At 60.5% G+C, this 21,509-nt stretch overlaps 1 protein-coding gene across 3 annotated transcripts in view; it reads left to right on the forward strand.

The window, feature by feature from the left end:
• Nucleotides 1-21,509, forward strand: part of CELSR1 (cadherin EGF LAG seven-pass G-type receptor 1) — a 103,579-nt gene that overhangs the window by 44,702 nt on the left and 37,368 nt on the right. For 2 of the 3 annotated variants that reach the window (XM_037049322.1, XM_037049327.1), the window contains exons 3-5: nt 2,010-2,232; nt 6,303-6,418; nt 6,725-6,813. In XM_037049322.1, the coding sequence (XP_036905217.1) occupies nt 2,010-2,232; nt 6,303-6,418; nt 6,725-6,813 (428 nt within the window). The remainder of the gene's footprint in view (nt 1-2,009; nt 2,233-6,302; nt 6,419-6,724; nt 6,814-21,509) is intronic. The other variant, XM_037049336.1, reaches the window with a different exon arrangement.

Raw genomic sequence — 21,509 nt, forward strand, 5'->3', positions numbered from 1 at the left:
GGGGACCTGCCTTCCTCTGGGCTGTGGTGACCGGTGGCCTTTTACAGGACATGGCGGAGGCCCGGTGAGGCCAGGGAGCCTCCGGGGCACAGGGGGGAGGCGGGGTGAGTCTAGGCTTCCCGGTCCACAGCGAAGGCAGAGCTGGGCGTGGCGGTGGCCAGCGCAGGAACGTCACTCTTACCCGGGTGCACGTTGGGCCCGCTGGACCAGAGCCCAGGTGGTACATTCTGGAACGCCACAGGGCGGAGCGCGTGGGAAGGGCTCGGCTGGCCTCCCTTTGTTTGCCGTCACGGTTTGGGGAGTGCACCCCACCCTGTCCTTTCACGGTGGCTTTATGTTTTCAGCGTACACTGTATTTGGCCACCGAGACGCCGAGCAAACACTCCCAAATGTCACCGATATTGTGAAAGCAGAGATTAGAGAACTTGAAGCGTGTGAGGGCATTTAAAGTTAACGCACAGAATTGAAGACGGGCGGAGAAGGGGCCAGGAGTGCTGGTTCGTGTGTGTGTGGGGGTGAGTGTGCGGGTGTGCACGTATGTGCGTGTGTGACAGAGTGTGGCTGAGGGGTCAGCATGCGTGTCAGACACACGATAGAAACATGAGCACAGCAATCACCGGGCGTTCCAAGGAAAGGAAATGGACGTTGCCCATAAATGCAAAACGGTGCTGAACCTCATCAAAGATAAATGCAAATAAAACACCTTTGAGATGCCGTTGTCGTTAATGCGAAACCCTTCTGGGACTGGCTGTGCCTGGAGGGCGTGTTAGTTGGGCAAGACCAAGACGGAGACCGCTGCAGCCTTCGATTCTGTGCTTCGTGACTTTTCTCCGGAGTGTCTTTTCTTTTTTTTTAAATTTTATTTATTTATCTTAGGAAGGGAAGGAGAGAAGGAGAGAAATATCAATGTATGGTTGCCTCTCGTGAGTCCCCTGCTGGGAGTTGGCCTGCAACCCAGGCATGTGCCCTGACTGGGAATCGAACCGAGATCATGTGGTTCGCAGGCCCACGCTCAATCCACTGAGCTACACCAGCCAGGGCCGAGGGAATACTTTTATTTTAAAATGCATTCATTTAAACATCAGTAATTGGCAAGGAGTGTCCACTGTCTATGGGAGAATTTCTGGTTGAATTTCTGGTTGTTGGAGCTGCTGATGGTCAGCAGGTCTGCGAGGGGCATGCGGTGTCCGCCCTGTGTGTGGGGGGGCTGTCCTCCATGCCCAGGGCCGCAGGGGCTGCCCAGCCAGCCTGCTGCCACCTGGCCCGGCAGCCGGCTCAGCACCCGTGGGTGAGCCCAGAGGTCCTCCCCACTGACAGCCTGAGTGCCCTGGGTCCAACAGGCCTCGGGGGCACAGGGGGTCAGCCTAGGCTGCCTGGTCATTCTGTGCAGAAGCTGTTGGAGCCCTCCTGTCACCAAGGGGTCAGGCTCCAGGGAGGACACTGGGGCACAGTGGCGCCCACTCTTGGTGAGCTCGCAGGCTGGTGGGACAGACCTGGGTGGGGGTCCGGGTGCGGTGTAATGCCGGCCAGCACGCTCCAGGGACTTGGTCACGGCTCTCAGGCGCCCGGCCGTTGCAGCGGGCATGGGCACGGGCATGGGGAGAGAGCGCCCGGCTCAGCCATTGTGGGATCGGGTGCCGAGCAGGGCTCTATGCTGCATGTTTCACTGCCCGCCAAGAACGGGGACCCCAGCCGGCCTGGGACAGGGACAGGGACAGGGCTGGTGTGACTCGGTCACCTGACAAATCCTGGGGGAGCTTATGGGGAACCTGCTGACCCCCACCCTCTGATCACCCCCCCCTGAGCTGGGGGCCGTGGTCCCCATGAAGATGTGGGTCCAGCGGAGGCCAGCCTGCTGTGTCCCCGGGTGACTTGCCCACTGGCAGCCGTGGCCCATGTGGTTTCTCTCAGCAGCGGATCTGCAGCTGCCTTCCCAGGGCCCCGGGACGGTCTGCTGCTCCCTCGGGCCATGGAGTCACCCCTGTCCCGCGCCCCTCCACCCCCCGCAGGTGAGCACTGTGAGGTGAATGCTCGCTCCGGCCGCTGCGCCCGCGGCGTGTGCAAGAATGGCGGCACCTGCGTGAACCTGCTCGTCGGCGGCTTCCACTGCGTGTGCCCCCCTGGCGACTTCGAGAGGCCCTACTGCGAGGTGACCACTCGCAGCTTCCCACCCCAGTCCTTCGTCACCTTCCGTGGCCTCCGGCAGCGCTTCCACTTCAGCGTCTCGCTCACGTGAGTGTGTCCTCCGTGGCCGTGCGGGGCGCCCGGTGTGGCGGCGGCAGGGCTGTGTGCTGTGCTCGGGAATGTACGTTTGTGTCTCTTATCCCGAGAGAGTTCGGCTTCCGTTTAACTTTTACCAATCTGTCACTCCCATTAAGGACTTTCTGCCACGTTTAACTCAGTAGAGTGGGCGGTTTTACATTTGGTCCTTTGTGCCAGTGTCCAGGGGAACCCTGGAGGGGCACAGTCTCCAGGTGGGGATGCTGTGTCCTGTGTCCCTCCGAGGGGCACCCCGGGCCCCGGCTGCTCCTTCTCTGCTGCCCTCTGAGATCAGGGCATCACAGGCTGGATGGAGTGGGCTCCTCTCTGGGGGCCCCACCCCTGAAAAGGGGGTGCAGCGCGGCCAACAGGCCCTGATGGGTACTTGTGGAAATAGTTTGAAAGCCTGGCCCTCTGGGTGAGTGGTGGGGTGCACCACCATCCCCCTGAAACCCAGCAGAGCCAGAAGGGAGCTCTGGCTTGACTCCAGGGCCAGGGGGGCGGGGAAACACGGGGCGTGTCCAGGGGGACACACAGCACGTGCCCTCAGTTTACTGAGTACTGTCACACGGGTGGTCCCCCAGCAGAGGAGAATCAGAACCGCCTCCAGAAGTGTCCCCAGGGGGCTTTGAATGGAGCAGGGGAGACCCTTGAAGTCGGTGCTGGGGGCGCCCCCACAAGGCAGACGGAGCTCGGGGGTGGCCAAGGAGCCTGCACAGGGGAGCCCCATCGAACCTCGGAACCAAGTTCTGCGGGCGGGGACGTCGACATGTCCGTGTGCACATCCCCCGGGTGCCCCACACTCAGCAGGTCCCAGGGGAGACCCGGAGGCCGGCCCTGTCTGCAGAGCGGCCGAGGCCGCAGGGCTGTCCTTGTCCTCTCCCCTCCCCCTCACTCTCCGCCTGTCTCAAGTCCCTCCACCTCCTGTCTCCCACATCCGGGCACTTTTCTCCTTCCTAGCACCCAGCACTCAGTCACTCCCACTGTCCCCTCTCCCCGTCTCCCCGGTGACTCCTGGTGTGGCAGCACTGGGGTCCCCTGCTCTCAGCCTGCGAGGTTGGTCCCCGTCAACCAGACTGCTGGCCCACCTGCCACCCGAACTCCTTCAGGTGCACGGAGCCCTCCGCGGTCTGATCCCTGGTGATGGCACCTTGCACTCTGGGATGTGGTCACCTCACTGCTTTCTCTTTCCCTGGACCTGCCCAACCTTGAAGGGCTATTTCCTCTCCCGGCTCCGGCTGGCCCTGTCCCTCCCCGCTGCTTCCTTCAGGAAGCCCTCCTGACCCAGGGCGGCAAAGTCTGCGTTCCAGCTCTGGCGGGAATGCCCGGTCACTGCCTGCTCGTCCACTGCCTCAGGCCTCTGCCGCCCTTGCTTGTGGGCCAAGCCTCCCGCCCCCCGACTGCCCGCATAGGGCCTGCTCTGGGCACTTGGTTGACGTCTAGTGGGTTTCCACGTCATGGCCGGGACCTGCCCGGGATTGGTGGGGGCGGGAGGCCGTGCCAACTTCCTGGGCCTGACTTTTGTCCTGGTTGTCACATTACCGGATTGCACTAAAGTCTCCAAAGCAGGTGCCCACCTTTTCTGAAACCTTTAGTTAAGTGGCCACGTGGGGTCCCTGGCTGCCAGCTGCAGGCTCCCAGAGGGAGAGCCGTGCCTGTCCCTGATGGTCCTGGAGCTCCTTGGGGGCCTTTCGTCCTGTGTCCCTACACCCAGGCCCCAGGGCTCAGCAGTCTGTCCCAAAGGGTGAAGGCGCCCTGGTGCCGGAGGTGGGCAGGGCACAGGCCCATGGCAAACCTGCGAGAAACAAAGGAAGTCTGTTGACTCCAGACTTAGAGAGAGACTAAAAATAAAATGTTTAATTAAATGTCGAAGTGACATCATGTTCTGTCTGCGTGCATGTCACATATAGCATTTTTAGATGCTCTCATTTGACGGTAATTTATGGACGCTCTCCGGTACAAGCGGTGGCGGCCAAGACGGAGGGCCACGGCAAAACCATGTGTGTTTCGTAGGGAAACGGCCCTCAAAGCAACATCACACGCCTCGGGCAGCAGTGCAGCTACACCCCGGGGCGGGGCGGCCTCGGGGTGGGGCCTGGAGGGAGAGGGGGCCTGTGCCTCCGGAGGGGCGCACCGTGAGAAAGGTGGGCTGGGGCGCCCGCCCGCCCACCGAGGCTTTTGTTTCGGGCCGGTTACTTTCTCTTGCGGCTTCTCCTCTTTCGAGTCTCTGTTTGCCCAGCGCCTGCCCGCCCAGTGGCCCCCGAGTTCCCAGCTGCCTCCGCTCCCCTCCTCCCCGCCCCAAGCTTTGTTCTCTCCTTCCTCGGCCCAGCCCCCACCCTCGGCTCTGTTTCTCGCTCCCCACCTCTGGCACTGTCGAGACCTTCCCTCAGCCCTGGGTCCGTCCCTGAGTGCTGGTCTCCAGCGGGTCAGTGATGCCCACCCGGGGGTGCCCTGCAGGGCCCCTCAACAGGCCGGCTCCCTCCCTGGTCCACAGAGGAGCCTACAGCGGTGGGGCCGCCGAAGAGAACAGAGTGGGACCCGGCGAGGCGCCACTCTGGGGAAACGAGCCTGCTGTCGAGTTGGACCCGTCTTACTTCACCTCCTCATCTGATGCCCGCTCCCCGCGCCCGCCCCCCCCAGACCCAAAGCCCCCGCTTCACTGCGCAGTGGTGTTTCTCAAGTTTGTCATCAGCTGTGCTGCGTTCTTGAGGGAGGGATCCGAGGTCTGGACAGAGCCATGGCTTTGCCGTCACTCTAGGCTGAGGTCTGGCGCCCGAGGCTGGTCCCAACAGACCCTGGGGTCAACCAGCCTGGAATCAAAGCGGAGCATTTCCCCCACTTAATCTCTGATGAGACAGACGCTCAGTTAACCCAGGAAATAGCCCCAAGTTCATTCGGGAGGCCTGACAGGTTCTCTGTGACGGGGGCATTGGGAGGCGTGCGGTGGCCCCGGGTGCCTGGACCACCCCGTCAGGGACCTGTGGGTCTGATGGATCGGGTGCCCCAGGACTGCGGGGTGGAAGAGGGGCGTCCGAGGCTGTTTCTGTCTTGTGGGCCTGATGGGTTTTACTCTCTGGAGACGCAGAGTCTGGCGAGCCTGCTCGTTCTCACGCACCTGCCCCCTCCTCACCTTCCTCCTCGGCTGTCCCGCATGCGTCACAGAGCCCTGGAGTGGACGGGGTCCTGCTGGGGACGCCGGGACGCAGCAGGGAGCAAGGGCCACACGCTCTCAGACACAAGCAAATAAGGACAGTTGCAGAAGTGCACTGAGTGGTGGGACAGCCTGATGGGCTGGGGGGTGCCAGTTAGAAACGACAAGTGGGGGAGCACGCACTGGAGGGACCCCGAGAGGCCTGCAGAGCCGGGGGCTTCCGGCAGGGGCCGTGCGGTGTGTGTGAGGCAGCAGGGCCCGGCGAGGCTGAGGGTGGTGGGGGGACCAGGGCCCTGTGTCTGCCACGTGGGGTCTGCGTCCCATGGCCAACGGTGCTCTGCGTGTGTTCCGTCCAAACATCTCTGATGGGCCGGGCGGCTTCCTAGAACGTGGGGCAAACCTGGCCTTTCCACGTGGCCTCAGCTGTGGCAACCAAAGCCNGAGGCCTGCAGAGCCGGGGGCTTCCGGCAGGGGCCGTGCGGTGTGTGTGAGGCAGCAGGGCCCGGCGAGGCTGAGGGTGGTGGGGGGACCAGGGCCCTGTGTCTGCCACGTGGGGTCTGCGTCCCATGGCCAACGGTGCTCTGCGTGTGTTCCGTCCAAACATCTCTGATGGGCCGGGCGGCTTCCTAGAACGTGGGGCAAACTTGGCCTTTCCACGTGGCCTCAGCTGTGGTAACCAAAGCCGCCCGCAGAGTCCGGTTTGCCTCTCCCAGAGAAGAGCGCTGCTCTAAGTAGGTTTGGTGGGCTGTCAGCGCTTGGTGGGCAAAAGGCGCCTGGGACTTCCCTTCCCTGCGTGTGGCCCTTGCCCTCGCCCTCGCCACCTGGGGGCTGGCCAGGCGGGTGGCGTCTGGGAGCCCACGGCCCCAGTGACGCGCTCCCGCCCGGCCCGCAGGTTCGCCACCCAGGAGAGGAACGCGCTGCTGCTGTACAACGGCCGCTTCAACGAGAAGCACGACTTCATCGCCCTGGAGATCGTGGAGGAGCAGGTGCAGCTCACCTTCTCGGCAGGTGGGGCCTCCGCAGGGGAACCCGTGATTCCACCTCCCCTGAGTTTCCCCTCCGGCTTCTACTTCCACACCCGGGGTCTGTCTGGGGCGAGAACCGGGGACTCTCAGAGATGTCGTTTGTGACGCCGACTCTGCGGAAAACCTGGCCCAAGTCGCCAGGGCCGGGGCCTGGTGGGGAGGGAGGACACCTCCTGAGCCGTCAGCGGGTCATCCGGGTTGTGAGGACCCGCATGCGGACTGTCTGGGGGACCTGCAGCCCCGGTGGCCTGCTGACCTCTTCCTTCTCTCTGCCCCCGCAACCCTGCAGGTGAGACCAGGACCACAGTGGCACCACAGGTTCCCGGGGGCGTCAGCGACGGGCGCTGGCACTCGGTGCAGGTGCAGTATTACAACAAGGTAGGACGGCGCCTCGCCCACTTCCCCCTGGACCCCGCTGCTCTCCGGTCCTCAGACTTTATCCTCTGAAATGTTAAAAATGCTGCTTGAGAAGCCCCTTAGGGAACGAGTGTTAGTTGGGGGTCTGTGCGAACCTGCCCAGGCGCGGCACTGGGTGGGGCACATCCCGTGGAGCCCCAGGGAGTGGGGTGGGGGCAGGAGACAGGACCAGAGAGCGCCCTGCGCCAGGGGAGGACACAGAAATTCGTTCGCTGCAGCTGCCTTGGCCGAGTCATTGCTGGCGGCTGAAACTGCCAGAGCTCAGACCCGGCTCTGGTGCTGAATGACCCCTCTGCCCCCGCGTAACCCGAGCTCGGGGAGGTCTCCGAGGAAATGCTGTGGAGGCGGGGCCACTTTCGCTTTCGTTTGGTTTTGCTGTTCAGGGCCTGTAAGGAAACACACTGTTGGTTTTTGCATCAACATGCTCAGCTCTCCGCTGCTGTGGCTTCGCCAACCAGTTTTCTCCCTCCTGGGAAACTCGGGGCGTCTTCCCCTTGGGTCTGCATGGGCCTTGCTCCAGCCCAGGGCACTTGCAGGGCTCTGCCTGGGCCTGGCTGGCAGACGTGGGGCCTCCCCCGCAAGGAGGGACGGGGCAGGCAGCCTTTTCTTCCCTCCACGTCGCTGCATTTCAGGGGTTCGCCTCACCAGGGACTGACGGTCCTGGCTCTTGTCTCCCCCACCTGTCTCCAGCTGCCCCTCTGCCTAGCTGCCCTCACAGCTCATGTTCTGCCCTGGGTGTCACTTCCCAGCTGCCCCAAACAGGCCCCTGGCGATGATTGCCCCGCACAGTGACTACAGTTTCTGCTGGATGTCCCTGACCCGTGGGCCGGAGCTGCCCATGTCACCCAGGCCTGGGCCGGGCAGTTTCTGACCTGCACATGGACCTGTGGGCTTTGCTTGCCGTGAGGGTGAAGGAGAGGTTTTGGGGGGTCTGGGGCACCCGTCTGAAGTGACTGGTTGGGGGTCGGGACTAGTGCTTTTCTGGGGATGTCGAACTTTCCTGTCCAGCCAGGGCTGACGAGGACACTGGTGGGCAGCCGCGGTCCCATGATAGTGACCCCTCCTAGTCCAAGGACAGGGACAGGGATCAGTGGTTTTTCAGCCCAAAGACGTCCAGGTTTTCGTCCCGACATTGCCTACACCCTCGCGTAGGAAATGGGCGCTCTCGGCTGCCCACTGTTCCAGGGTCGACAGTTGGCGAAAACATTTGTCCCTGCCGGGCAGCCTGGGCTGCCCTCTGAGCTGGTGTCCACTGCGGCCCTGCCCGCTGTTGTCTGGCGCAGCCCCCGTGGTGTGTGCCTCCCGACACCTGCGAGCCTAGCCCGGCAGGGTGCAGGCCAGGCAGAAGGCCGGGCGACCGACCCTCTGCGGCCTGTGCTGTGTCAGGGAAACCGAGAATGTGCCACGTTCCTGGTGTGGGAGCCCATCTCCCAGGGCCGGCAGAGGCTTCAGGCTGTGGCCCAGCCAGCCCCGTCAGGGAGGCTGCGGGAATCGGCTGCGGTGGCTGGAGCAGCAGCGGGTTGTGGTCGAGCAGGGACGGCACCCCTGGCGTGGCCACCCCGGCCAAGGTGCTCCTGCACTGCCCATCCCTCTGCACACCGGGGTCAACCGGGGGGCCTGCCCACTGGCAGCGACCCCCCCAGGGGGCCCAGAGCCGTGAGCTCGCCACTGCAGAGCCCCCAGAACGTCCGGAGGGAGGAGGGGCCTCGCCGGCGATGACAGGCAGGTGCAGCTGGATGGCTGATCCTGCCATCCTCCACTTCCGTCTCCAGGGCTGTGGTTCAGCGGCGGCCCAGCGAGGCCCTGGGCTCGGGATTAGGCCCTTCCTCTCCCGGCCCAGCTATTTCCTCTCTCGCCCACAGTGGTTTGGTGGAGGAAACTGAGCCCTGTGCGCTGTATCTCATAGCCTCATTGTGTGATTTGCTCGGGCCCCACACAGGGCAACACTCCAATCGTGGGGTCGGCCTGCAAGGCTGAGCTGTTTCGGTGGGACTTCTGTCTTGGTGCTTCTGGAGGTTCAGGGGCCCGTCCAGGGCGTGTGCCCTGGCCAGGGCTTGGTGGGGTCGGGAGCACGTGTGGGGGCAGCAGGACCATCGGCAGAAGTTGGGAGGCCGGCAGAAGGCTAGGAAGGGAAGGCCACTGAAAATGGGCCGTCAGGGGCAGCCGCTCAGCGCCCTGGGATAACTGGTCCCTGCAGCTGCCCCACCGTGTGGGCTGACAGTGGCAGGGTGACCGTGCTGTGGTGGCCCCTGACTCCCAGGGGCAGCAGCCATTGCTGAGCCTGCTGTGCCCACTGGCCCACTGCCGCTGCTTTCTTTGTGTTAAGACACTGAGCCGTTCGGCCTGGGCAGTGCGGTGAGGGCAGACGGGCCGAGGAGACCCCTTGGCCCCTTGCCCTCCCCTGCACCCTACCCTGTGTTGTCCTGTGACTGGCACTCTTTCAAGCGCCCTCCCGGAACCCCGTCTCTCCGAGGTGGGGTCTGCTCACGGTTCTGTGCATCCTGGGTGGAAAACCCCTGGGGCCCCTTGAGCCCTCCCCCAGTTGTCTTGGGGGCCCGCCTGCCTGGGCTGTTAGTCAGGGAAACGGAGGCACCTTGGTGTTGTTCCCAGGAGGGCTTCCGGCCAAAGGGGAGTGGGGTGGGGAAGTGCAGGGCCTGGGCTGTGACCATCCTTAGTCCCCGAGGAAGGGGACAAGACGGAGTGATGCCAGAAAGAGGGGGTCATGGGACAGAGCCACCCAGGCAGGGCTGTGGCCAGCGGTGAGGGACGTCCTGACCACTGCCCCCCTGTCCTGACCACTGCCCCCCCTCCATTTTGGCAATGGAGGCTCCCATTGGCCAAAACGGGCCAGAAGCTAGAGGACGGGGACCCCTTGATAAGGGCCACAGGGGCCGGCCCCCAGGCAGGGAGCAGGGCAGGCAGTTTGCTTTCTCCACCTGGTGACATTTTGCACGAGAAGGCCCGTCGCCGTTCACCGTCAGTGAGACTCGGGCGTCTCTCCTGGAGGTGCGTTTGGAGGCAGACAGTCTGCACAAGCATGTGGGGCCCCGTCCAGAGCGGGGGGTGGGGGGTGGGGGTGGGGAACGGCAGAGCCCCGCCCCACACCCACCTGTGGAGCCGATGGGGGCTGATGGGGAGGATTTGGGATCGTCCCCTTGTCAAAGGTGGGCATTTGTGAAAGGTGGGGAAGCGTTCCTCTGCGCAGTCTGGACGGGAGTGAAGGCATGGGCGGGGCGTCCGTGTCGGCCATTCCGAGTGCTTCTTCACACCAGGGACTCGGGTGGCCGGGACCAGCGCCTGTCAGGTGTCTGGCCAGTCCCTGCCCCTCCACCCCACCCTCCCCCCTCCCCCCGCCCCCGGCACAGGCCAGGCACAGGGACATCTGTGTGGCTGTGTTCTTTGTCGTAGGGCCCCAAAGTGCCTGACCTTGTCGTATGTATCTGGAAAGGTGGAAAGTGGCCGTTAGCAGAGAGTTCCAGGAATGTGCTTTTTTCCCCCAAACTGTGAGAAAGGAAGCAGCTGTATTTGCCATTTTTCACAGGAGTGGTTGCGTGGCTGTCTCGTGGAATCAGCTTCTAGAAACCGACAGAGCACATTCGCTACAATGCAGGTTGTGCGTGCCCTGGAGGGTTCGGCCTAGTCGTGGCCTCCGTGACAGCCACACCCATGCCGTCACCACTGTGGGGGCCGCCAGCTGTTTTCCGATTCTGCCCCGCCCTCCGAGTTCAGGGTTGGCTTTTCACCAGCTTGCTTCCAGTTTACTTGTGTTGTGGCTTCCACGGGCTCCTGTCTGAGGCAAAGCAGCGTTCCCTTCGACACGGTGCTCAGATCATTCGCTGTTTGGCCCGTGGCTGAGGTTTGGCTAAAAGAACACGGGCACAAGAGCCAGCCTTTTGCCCTGGCTGGTGTGGCTCAGTGGACTGAGCGTTGGCCTGCGAACCAAAAGGTCACCAGTTCAATTCCCGGTCTGGACACAGGCCTCGGTTGTGGGCCAGGTCCCTGGTTGGGGGGCGCATGAGAGGCAGCCACACATGGATGTTTCTTTCCCTCTTTCTCCTTCCCTTCCTCTCTCTCTGGAAATAAATATTTAAAAAAAAAAGGAAGAAGAGCCAGCCTTTTGACAGCTCCCCCCCCCCGTCCTTTTATTAGCGCTCTGCTACTTTTTGGCACAAAAAGACATTTCGTGCTTATTTTGTATTTCCCCACACCAGGCCTGGAATCGGCCACTTATCCCAGAACTCTGGACTCTTTCAGGAAAGAATGGTACTTAGAATCCCAGGCACTAGGGTGTGGTGTGCTCATCGCTGGGGTGTCCCACCCCCAGTCTCTCTCTCGCGTTGGGCAGAGCCAGCACACGTGTATGTATGAACGTATGTATATGTGTATGTATAGGCATGTGCACATACTCATATACACACTTATGTGGACTGAAATTCGCATTTATTTCTACCTCTGATTGCTGAAAATCTTGAATTCCATCCAACATTATGGACTTCATTCTAGCTTTACGCCTTTGTATTTATAATCCTTTTCTCTCTCAGTATCAACCCTTCTTCCCATTACCCTCAACATAGTTATTTCTTTTTTCAGTCATCATTATTTAAACCACCTCCCGCGCCACGAGCTCACCCCCTCACTCCACCACCACCCTCAGCCCCGCGCAGCTTCCCCTGCAGCTGTCCTTCTCATGCAGCCTCAGGGCCGTAAGCTGCTGCCTTGCTGGTCTTGACTCTGCCGGCTGACTTCAGGGGATGTTGCAAATCCAAGGCCTGATGGAGATTGATGGAAGCCTTCAGTTACTCAGAAAAAGAGGGAGGAAGTTTGATAGGAGTTTTTACAAATGTGAACAAAATGAAATACAGAATAGCAAAACAGGTGGGATGCAGCTAATGCAGTGCTGAGAGGAAAATTCATAGTACCAAAAATACATGAGAAAAGAGAAGAAGTCTCAAGTCAATAATCTAAGCACCTGCCTGAAGAACCTGGAAAAAGAAGAGCAAAACAAACCCAAAGCAAGTAGGGGGAAGGAAAGCATAAAGAGAAGAGCAGAAACCAGTCATCTTTTTGTTTTTTTTTAAATAAAAATTTTTATTTATTTATATTTTTAAAGAGAGGGTAAGGAGGGAGGAAAAGAGGAAGAGAAACATCAATGTGCGAGAGTATCAGTCACTCTCGTGCACTCTCACCTGGGGCCCTGGCCCAAAACTCAGGCATGGGCCCTGACCAGGAATCAAACTGGTGACCNCAATAATCTAAGCACCTGCCTGAAGAACCTGGAAAAAGAAGAGCAAAACAAACCCAAAGCAAGTAGGGGGAAGGAAAGCATAAAGAGAAGAGCAGAAACCAGTCATCTTTTTGTTTTTTTTTAAATAAAAATTTTTATTTATTTATATTTTTAAAGAGAGGGTAAGGAGGGAGGAAAAGAGGAAGAGAAACATCAATGTGCGAGAATATCAGTCACTCTCGTACACTCTCACCTGGGGCCCTGGCCCAAAACTCAGGCATGGGCCCTGAGTGACCAATCAAACTGGTGAGCCTTCAATTTGCAGGCCGGTGCTCAGTTCACTGAGCCACACCAGCCAGGGCGGAAACCAGCCATGTGGAAACTGTAAAAACAACAGAGAGAATCAACGAAACAGAGCTTTAGAAAGAGCAGTAATGTTGACAAACTTCTGGCAATACTGACATGGAGAGAAGACATTAATTACTAACATCCAAAATAAATTCCCAATTCCTCCAAAATGACAAACTGCCACAATTCATCCAATACGGAAAGTAATTTGAATGACCATGTTACTTTTTCTTTAATGTTTTACTTATTTATTTTTAGAGAAGGGAAGGGAGAGAGAAAGAAAGGGAGAGAAACATCGATGTGTAGAAGTCTCTTCAGCGCCCCCTACTGGGGACCTGGCCTGCATGTGCCCTGACTGGGAATTGAACCAGTGACCCTTTGATTCACAGGCTGGCACTCAATCCACTGAGCCACAGTGGCCAGGGCAGATGACCATGTTACTGGTAAGGAAACAGACTCTGTAATTTAAACACTCCCCAGAACAAAATCTCCAGTCCCAGATGACGTCCCTGGAGAATTCTAGCACTTTCTTAGAGAGTTCCGTGAATTAGAGTTCTCTCAGAGAGAACAGGGGTGCAGCCCCTGACCACTTCGCAGTCCGCACCCGAAAACCGCTGTTGGCTGTTTTTGCACCCACCCCAGCCCGGGGCGGGGGCAGCAGGTGTGGCCAGGGAGCGGCGGCCCGCGGGGGCCTGGTGCTGCTGGAGCCGCTCCGTGCGCTGACTGTCAGCGCCTGCATCTGGCTGTGACGCTCTGCTGCCCGGTGGCAGGATGTTTGGCCTGGGTGGAAACCCGGCGGCAGAGACACACCAGGTCCCTCCGTATTACTTTTACTTGCACGTGCACCTAAAATGATCTCGAAGTAAAACGCTCAGTTAAAAGGAGTTTGAAAGCTCTACGTACATGGGCTGGTATGGGCGTATGTTCTTCCCGAAGGGTAGCTTCCCTGCCTGGAAACACGGGACGTTTACCCTCCTCCATGGTCCCCCTGCAGGAGGCGCTGTTGAGGCTCCTTTTGTGACCATCTCCCTGCAGGAGGCTGCCTTTGGGAATGGGGCTGGGGGGAAAGGAGGCGGCTTTTGTGTTCATTTTATGCCTTTCTGGGCCGTTTCGGGCATTGCACGTGTCCTCGTAGGAACATGCAGCAGGAGACCCTCTGGGTGATGGGATTGGGAACCTTTTAAAACAATTTTTATTCATTTATCTTTAGAGGGGAAGGGGAGGAGAGAGGGAGANTCCTCCTGCAGGAGGCGCTGTTGAGGCTCCTTTTGTGACCATCTCCCTGCAGGAGGCTGCCTTTGAGAATGGGGCTGGGGAGAAAGGAGGTGGCTTTTGTGTTCATTTTATGCCTTTCTGGGCCGTTTCGGGCATTGCACGTGTCCTCGTAGGAACATGCAGCAGGAGACCCTCTGGGTGATGGGATTGGGAACCTTTTTAAACAATATTTATTCATTTATCTTTAGAGGGGAAGGGGAGGAGAGAGGGAGAGAAATATCAATGTATGGTTGCCTCTCGTGAGTCCCCTGCTGGGAACTGGCCTGCAACCCAGGCATGTGCCCTGACTGGGAATCGAACTGGGATACTCTGGTTTGCAGGCCCGCGCTCAATCCACTGAGCTACACCAGCCAGGGCTGGGAACCATTTTTGATATCTTACTTTAAACTTTCTGTTCAGAAAAAACACCTGACGGGAAGAATGGGTGAGGTAAAGAAGCTACACTGTTCTACCATTGAGGCAAGCCTCTGTCCGGGCCCCGAAGCTTTCAGGGTCGGGGCAGGGCTGGGAGGGCACGCGGCCCCCTCGTCTGCACCGGGGACTCGCTGGCAGAGCTCTGCCTGCCAGCCGCTGCAGAGTGGACACTGGGCAGGGGGACATGTGGGGACACCCCACGTACTTGTTCCTCCCGTGCAGGCCCCCCAACCCAGTCGAGCAGGGACTCGTTTTTCTCCGACTGTGTTTCCTGCCTACTGGCCGTCTGCTGGGCGGGCTGGCCTGCGTGGTGTCCGCCCCGTGGGCTAGTCCGTAACTACTGAATAGCATGCTGCCATTGCAGGTGGGGGACTCCCTGGGCCCAAGGGGTCAGAGGGTGAAGCATGTCTCTCTGGAAACAGCCTCCGTGGGGGACCAGACCAGCACTGGGGGGTGGGGGGCAGGTGCTGTAGTGGGGTCGCCTGCTTCCTTTCCAAAACACGGCCGTCAGATGGCAGAGAGTCACCTGCTACGGAAACAGTTATTCCCAGAGACAAATGTGCCCCACCCTGGGCCAGCATGTCTGCCCACGCCTGTCATGGAAAGTCCCCCAGGCCTGGGCAGCCACTGACTGCCCCGCCCCCGCTCATCTAGGCCCCCATCTTCACCCGGCTCCTCCCCTCGCTGCCAAGGCTTTGAAATGAACAACAGCCCCAGCAACCCCCTTCCGTCCCCAGGCTCTCTGCCCTTCCACCCTCTGCCTCCACCCCCGGGACGAGGGCCCCTAGGGTCTGAGGTTCTGATGTCTGCCCTCGGAAGAGGAGGAAACTGCGGCCCAGAGCCAGGCAATGGGGGCCTGGAGGCTCTCACCCCGCCCCGTGGCCACACTGAGGGTCCTTCCGCCCCTTCCCCTCGGCCTCCTCTGTGCGCCCTCCCAGCCAGCTAAGCGCCCCCCCCCCGATTTCCCCTTAGTGCCCAGCATGGCACCCTCATGGCCTGTGGACGAGGAGGGCAGGGAGGGGGTGCTGGTGGGGTTCTGGGGTCTCGCTTCTGGGCAGACTCGGGGTAGAGTGGGGCCGGGTGGGTTCCCAGCAGGAGCAGGCTGGGCTTTGCAGGAGTGTGCTCGTGTGCACAGGTGAGTGTGCACTAGGGAGTGTGTGTAGTGCGAGCATGCACATGAGTGTGTGAGGCTGTGAGTGTGCACGTCGATTGTCAGCCCTTCTCCCATTGTCCGGGGATGCTCTGTGAAGACACATCCGGTGGCCTGAAGTCCTCGCGGCCCAGAGTGACGCTCTCCTTGCCCGACACGGTCTGTGCTTTCACCCCGAGACAGGGCAGGCTGCGCCTGGAGCCCACCGCTGCGGCCTGGGAGCCCCCCAGGCACCCGGTCCCTGTGCCCGCCCCTCCCCACCTCCTGTCCAGCTGGAAGTGGGCAACAGTCAGACTCATAGATCCCACTTGTGGGGGACACGAGCCTCTGTGGTTGCCCAAGGCCCCGGTTTTCATGAGGCAAGCACAAAGAGACGTCTTCCCCGGTACCCCAAGAAGGTGCTGTTTAAATGGATGGACCCCCGATGTTGAGAACTTCATGTGTCCCTGGACAAAGGACCCCTCTGATACAAACTCCCGGTTCCCAGGAGACGCGGGGGCCCTGGTGGCTGTGCCCAGCAGGGACAGTGGCTGGGAGCTTTTGTCTGGTGAAGGGCTGGGCGGGGGCGGGCTGGCACCGCGCCCCAGGGGTGGTGTCCAGGACACAGGCCGTCCCCATGGAGACCCCTGTGGCCCGGGAGACACACATGCACACGCAGTGCTGAGCCCACGGGTGGGCCAACAGAGCCTCTGCCGAGCAGCCTTGGCCTCCTGTGGCCGAGCATGTCGTCCGTCTGTCCCTCTGTCTGTGCCAGACTTGTCAGTGAGCCTGGATTCAAAGGCAGCTCTGGTGTGATTACTTTGATAAGAAACTCCGAGGTTGCTTCGAGCATAAGGAAGTCTTTTCTTTCTCACTGGCCGACAGACACCACGGAGCGGCGTCTGTCGGCACCTTCCTGCGTGTTCTGGGCTTGCTGGACTGAGGAAGGCCTGGACGCGGCAGGTCGTCCTGCGTCCGGGCCCAAGAGCAGCCTGGTGCCTCGTGAACACACAGTTATGCCCTGTTGCTCCTTTTCCCTTTAAAGGTGTAAAAAGAACTTATATTTTTACTTATTTAAAAAAAATTCTACGGGTTGGATTTAGAGAGAGGAAGTGGGGAGAGAGAAACACTGACTTGTCGTTCTGCTTGTTTATGTATCGGGATGATGCTCTAACCAATGGAGCTGCTCGGCCAGAGCTGAGATTGTACATACGTGTGTGAGTGTGTGTGTGTGTGTGTGTGTGTAAAAGAAGTATTTGTAGAGTGAGGGGAAGGGAGGGAGGGAGGGAGGGAGGAAGAGAAACATCAGTGTGTGGCTGCCTCTCACACACCCCCTACTGGGGACCTGGCCTGCAACCCAGAATCATTGCCCTGACTGGGAATCGAACCAGCGACCCTTTAGTTTGCAGGTGGGTACTCAATCCACTGAGCCACACCGGCCAAGGCTGAGATTATATTTTTAATGTAGAAAAATTAAGACAGCAGAACTGCAGTGTGAACAGGCATTTGCGCATTTCTGGGCTTCCCCCTGTCTTTTATAGCAACCCCACGGCACAGCGGGCTCGTGTGGACCTTGCCCCTCTCGCTGGTGCAGCGCCAAGGCCCTGCACGGACGGATCGCATCCTGACCCACAGGGCGGCACGACTTTCCCCCCGTTTTAGAGCCCAGACCTGGGCACGGGAAGTCAGGCGACTTTCCTGAGTGGAGTCGGGATGCTCACTGGACGCCCGTGGCCCCGCCGGCCGTGGCCCTCTCAGCAGGGCCCTGCGTTGGTGTGACAGCCGGCCCGCGGCAGGCTCTCTTCATGCGTCCCCAGGTGACTGTGGAGGTGGTAGCTGTGCACTTACCCGGCCTCTAGGAGAGGCCGCCCGGGGCTCAGAGTGGGTCGCACCTGGCCCCTGCTCGTGCGCAGGTGAGGGAAGCGGGAGCCGCTGCCCCCCTCGGCCAGCGCGGCCCGCAGCTGGACCCGACGCTGTCTCCCGTGGGGGTGAGTGGGAGCTGGCATCCCGTCTGGAGCCGGTAAGTGGCCGTGGATGTCAGGCCTCCGGCAGCGGCTTACCACGCACGCCCTGAGGGGGTGCCTCTTCCTTCCCGGGTTGGCCGTTCCGGTATCTTAAAGGAAAAAGGTCAAGGGAGGTCTGGGCTTTTTTTGTCCTTAACATCAAACTCAAGAGGAATAAATATTTTCGCGACTGAATTTTGGGGAACCCTGAGTTTCTGCTGACAAGTTAGCTGGCTGACAAAGGGGAAGTGACTTTTTAACGTTGCGGAACTGCGCCCCCGTCACCGACCGCAAACGCGGGTGAGCTGGACTCGGGAGCCTCCGGGCTCGGCCGCTCGGACAGCTCCAGAGGGGGGCCAGCCCCAGGCCCGGGGACAGCCCTTCTGTCCTCGGGGGCACCAAGGGCTGGGCCGCGTCCAAAGACTCAGCCAGTTTCGCCGCCTCAGTGATGCTGGGACGGTCAGATAGGTCTTGCCGTGGCAGACGTGGGGTGCGGGTGGACTGGCCAGGCGTGGGGTCTGTTCCTCGTGTCCTGACGTGGCCAAGCTTTCCTTGGCCCCGGCATCTGGTGTGAGTGGGTCAACGAGGCCCCTGCAGCAGGAGCTGGGGGTGGGCGCGTGTGGGAGGCCAGCACAGACGAGGAAAATCCTTGAGGAGACCCAGAAGGGGCAAGGCGTGAGCAAGTGGGGGAGTGTCCGGGCAAACCTGCCAGGTCCCTTAACCTGCCTTCCTGCATTCCTGCGCTGCCCCCTCCCTGTGTGGGAGTGGTGGGGGTTGGCTCCCCAGCTGCTCAGCCTCTTGGGCCAAAGCACCAGTGTGGAGGCCCGACCAGGGAGGGGGGTCCTGGGAGGGGCCTCGGTCTGCCTGAGAGGCGGAAGAGGATCGTACCTAGGTGTTACCGGTGAGGAAGCTGAGGCTCAGAGAGTGGCCACCTGCCTACAAGTGCAGACCCCTGGTGGGGTGTTTGGTTAGGGCTCTCAAAAGCCCGTGGGAGGCTTCTTGGGTATTCGGTTAGGATCCTGGAAGCGTTCGAGTCTGGACGTTTCCCCTTGTGATCTCATCCACCGATGAGCTTCAGAGAAACGCCGTGCGTGCTCCCGAGGGGGCGCTTGTCACCGTGTGCCAGGACCGGTGGGGTCTGCCCAGTGTCTCAGGGCGACGGTCACCCCGTGCACTGTGTTCAGCACGCCCACCTGTCACTGGGCCCGAGCCTCGGGCTGTGAGGAGCGATGACACGGTGCACGTTCAAGGCTGCGTTTTGACCCTCTGTGACATTCCTGCCGTCCAGCCATCTGTGAATTCTTCGATATGAAGGCTGCTCAGCCGTTTCTGACACAGAGCGTGAGTCCATTCGTGTCCCGAGATGTGGCCCTGCTGGTGTCCGGTTTCGAGGCGCCCCCTCCCCCTCCCCCTGCACCCAGCATTTGAAATCGAACCCCCACCGGCCTCCCCAGGAGAAATCGTCTGCAGCAGGTTGAAAGGCTGTAGAAATGTGAGTGCTTTGTGAGGGCCAAGCGCCTTTGTGCACAGAAAGCCCTGCCGGCTACTTTAGAACGTGGAAATGGAAGCCACGGGCGGGCCTGCACAGAGGGAGGAAAAAGAATAGCGGACCCCCTCCCCCGCAAGTGATTAGTCTGGCTGACTGGCCGAGAATCAGGGACCCAGATCTGCACAGATTTGCGAAGCCCGTGGCCTCCGGTTCCCCCCTGAAGTACGCGGCGGCCCTTCAGGGGTTTTCTGAGACGGTGGCACCAGTGAGGACGGTGGGTCCGTCCTCGCCGGCTCCCGGGCCCCCTGCCTGCGCTCCTGGAGGGGGCAGGCCTCACCACCTGGCGGGTTCACCTCCAGTTCACATATCCTGTGCCTGCCTTGCCCCTGCGTGTCCAGGCCTGGAGCTGCAGGGGTGGGGGGCGGTCCCCCGGGCTTGGATGGCTGCCGCATGGGGCCCAGCCAGGCCCCAGGAGGGAAGTGCAGGGACCTTGGCCTTCACCTGCCCTGTGCCCGGCACCTTTCTGCTGCGAGAGTGGTGAAAATACTCGGACGAGGCCATGCCATCCTTTTCTGTTCTGCCAACCTGGGGCAACCGTGGGAGATCCATCTTAGAAACACAAGGGGCAGCTCACCCGTCTTCCTCTTTACGCTCTGCTGCCCACCACCCGTGTCGGCGAGGCGCACGTGCTCCCGCTGACCCGCGCCGTGCCTCATCCTCCGCACTGCTCAGGCCGCCCCAGCCCCTTTCTCCAGCAGGAAAGGGGGCCACATGGACATCGGCCGGCCACTGGCCTCCATGTGTCCATGTGTCCTGTCCTGATTTCCGTCCCCCAACAAATGCGTGTGACCGAGCCCAGATGTCGCACGCCTGCGGGCATCGTAATTTTTCCTCCCACCCTGAGTCGCCTGCTGGTGCAGTCACTTCTCGCCTCTGGGTCTGACGGAGAGCTTCCCCTTTCCCACGGCGCTTCGTCATTGCAACCCTGGAGACAGGGAGGCTGCGTCACGCGTCTCCTCCCATTTCACATGTGGAAATGGGGAAGAAGCTCCCAAAGGTCTCCCAGGGAGAGCGTGGCCAGGGGCAGGAGGACGGGAGACCGGTCCAGAAGACAGCATTCGTGTGGAGTGCACACACACAAAACTAACCGCCTGAGGCGAACGAGGTAGAGTGTCAACCCTGGCTCTGTTGAGACCTAAAGTATTCCCTCACCCCAAAATGCAACTCTGCACCCGTGCACCCACTCCCAGTCCCCAAAGCCTTGCAAATCAAGGTCTCCTCTCTGTCCACGGACTTGCCTGTTCTGGACATTTCATATACATCGAGTTATGCATGCAACACGCGACCTTTTGTGGCTGGCTTCTTTCACTGAGCATAATATGTTGGAGGTTCATCCACACTGTGGTGGGTGTTGGTGCTTCGTTCCTTTTCACGACCGAGTAATATTCCATGAATAGACATACCACGATGTGTTTATCCACCTCTCTATCGATGGACATTTGGGTCGTTGCACGTTTTCGCTCTTGGGAACATTCGTGAACAAGCTTTTGTCTGAGTCCTTGTCTTCAGTCCTCGAGGTCTGTCCCCGCAAGTGGAATTGCTGGGTCACGTGCTGACTCTGTGCCTGACACCTAGCGGACCCACTCCCTGCATCTGAGTCAACGGCAGCGTCCTTCTCCTGTGACCCACAAGCTTTCCCCACTTTCTCCATGTCCTCGTGGTGACAGTTGGCACAGTTGGTGACAGCAGGTGGCCCTTCCTGCTGCTGGTTCTGGAGCATCGGGAGGAGGGGCGGGGTGCCCCGTGCAGTAGGGAGCAAGCCCTCTGGTGGCGTGGCTGCCGCCCGATGCGTCCCTGTGCGGCTCTCTCGCCGGTCCTTTTCTTCCTAACGTGAGCGTACTCGGCGCTGCTGCCCCAACGGCCGCGCCGGGAGTGGGAACGGAGGACCGGGCTCTGGGCGCGGCCTGCCGCAGACCGTGTGCTGCCCTGCGAGGCAGGCTTGCTGGGCGGGTGGGTGGCGCCCGGCTCGGAGGTCTGTCTGAACAGGGGGCACGTGCTGCTCTAAGTACAGGGCTTGGTTTAGTTTTCTTTCGCCTACTGTTTTTTTCTCTCCGATTTTGCCTGAGTGCGAAGCTCTGAGCTGCTGACGATGAGCAGCAATTTACAGCAAGTGCGGTTTTGTAAACAGCAGCTTCGTGCCATCAAAGCTCCCCTGGCCTAGGTGCCGCTTCCTCGCCCACCCGGAGGCTCACACCCACCCCAACCATCCAAATTACAAGTTGTGGGGGAACACAGGGCGCCCGCAGCCTGGGGACAGCACTCTGCCGGGCCGCACCTGCCACTTAGACACCCCCTAATGGGCGCCGTCCGTGTTTGCGGCAAACGAGGAAACGGGGTAGTTTTTATTCTCACCTAACTGCTGCTTAGCCAAAGGCGAGCCCGTTAGGGACGCAGCCTCACAGACCTCCAGCCGCACGGGGAGAGTGTCCGGGAGCTAGGAGGCCAGGTGGGGCGGTGAGTGCTGCCCGCCCTGGGCATTGCCTGCCAAAGCTTGAGGGGGCACTCCGGTGGATGCCTGTCACCCTCCCAGTCCCTGTGACACAGGAAGGATAGGCATTCTGGTCTTATGTCCTCAGCTGGTGGAGAAACGGAGGCACGGCGACAGGCTTGGGCCCGGTCGGTTGGTTGCCCAGAGCGGAGCAGAGGGCTTCCCCGGAGCTGCCTCCCCAGCAGTGCGGGTTTTGTGCAGCTCCCGGGGGTGCTGTGGGTGGGCGG

The sequence above is a fragment of the Sturnira hondurensis genome, unplaced genomic scaffold (genome assembly GCF_014824575.4).
Source record: "Sturnira hondurensis isolate 20B ecotype Veracruz unplaced genomic scaffold, ASM1482457v3 Scaffold0000780, whole genome shotgun sequence".
In the NCBI taxonomy this organism is placed as follows: domain Eukaryota; kingdom Metazoa; phylum Chordata; class Mammalia; order Chiroptera; family Phyllostomidae; genus Sturnira; species Sturnira hondurensis.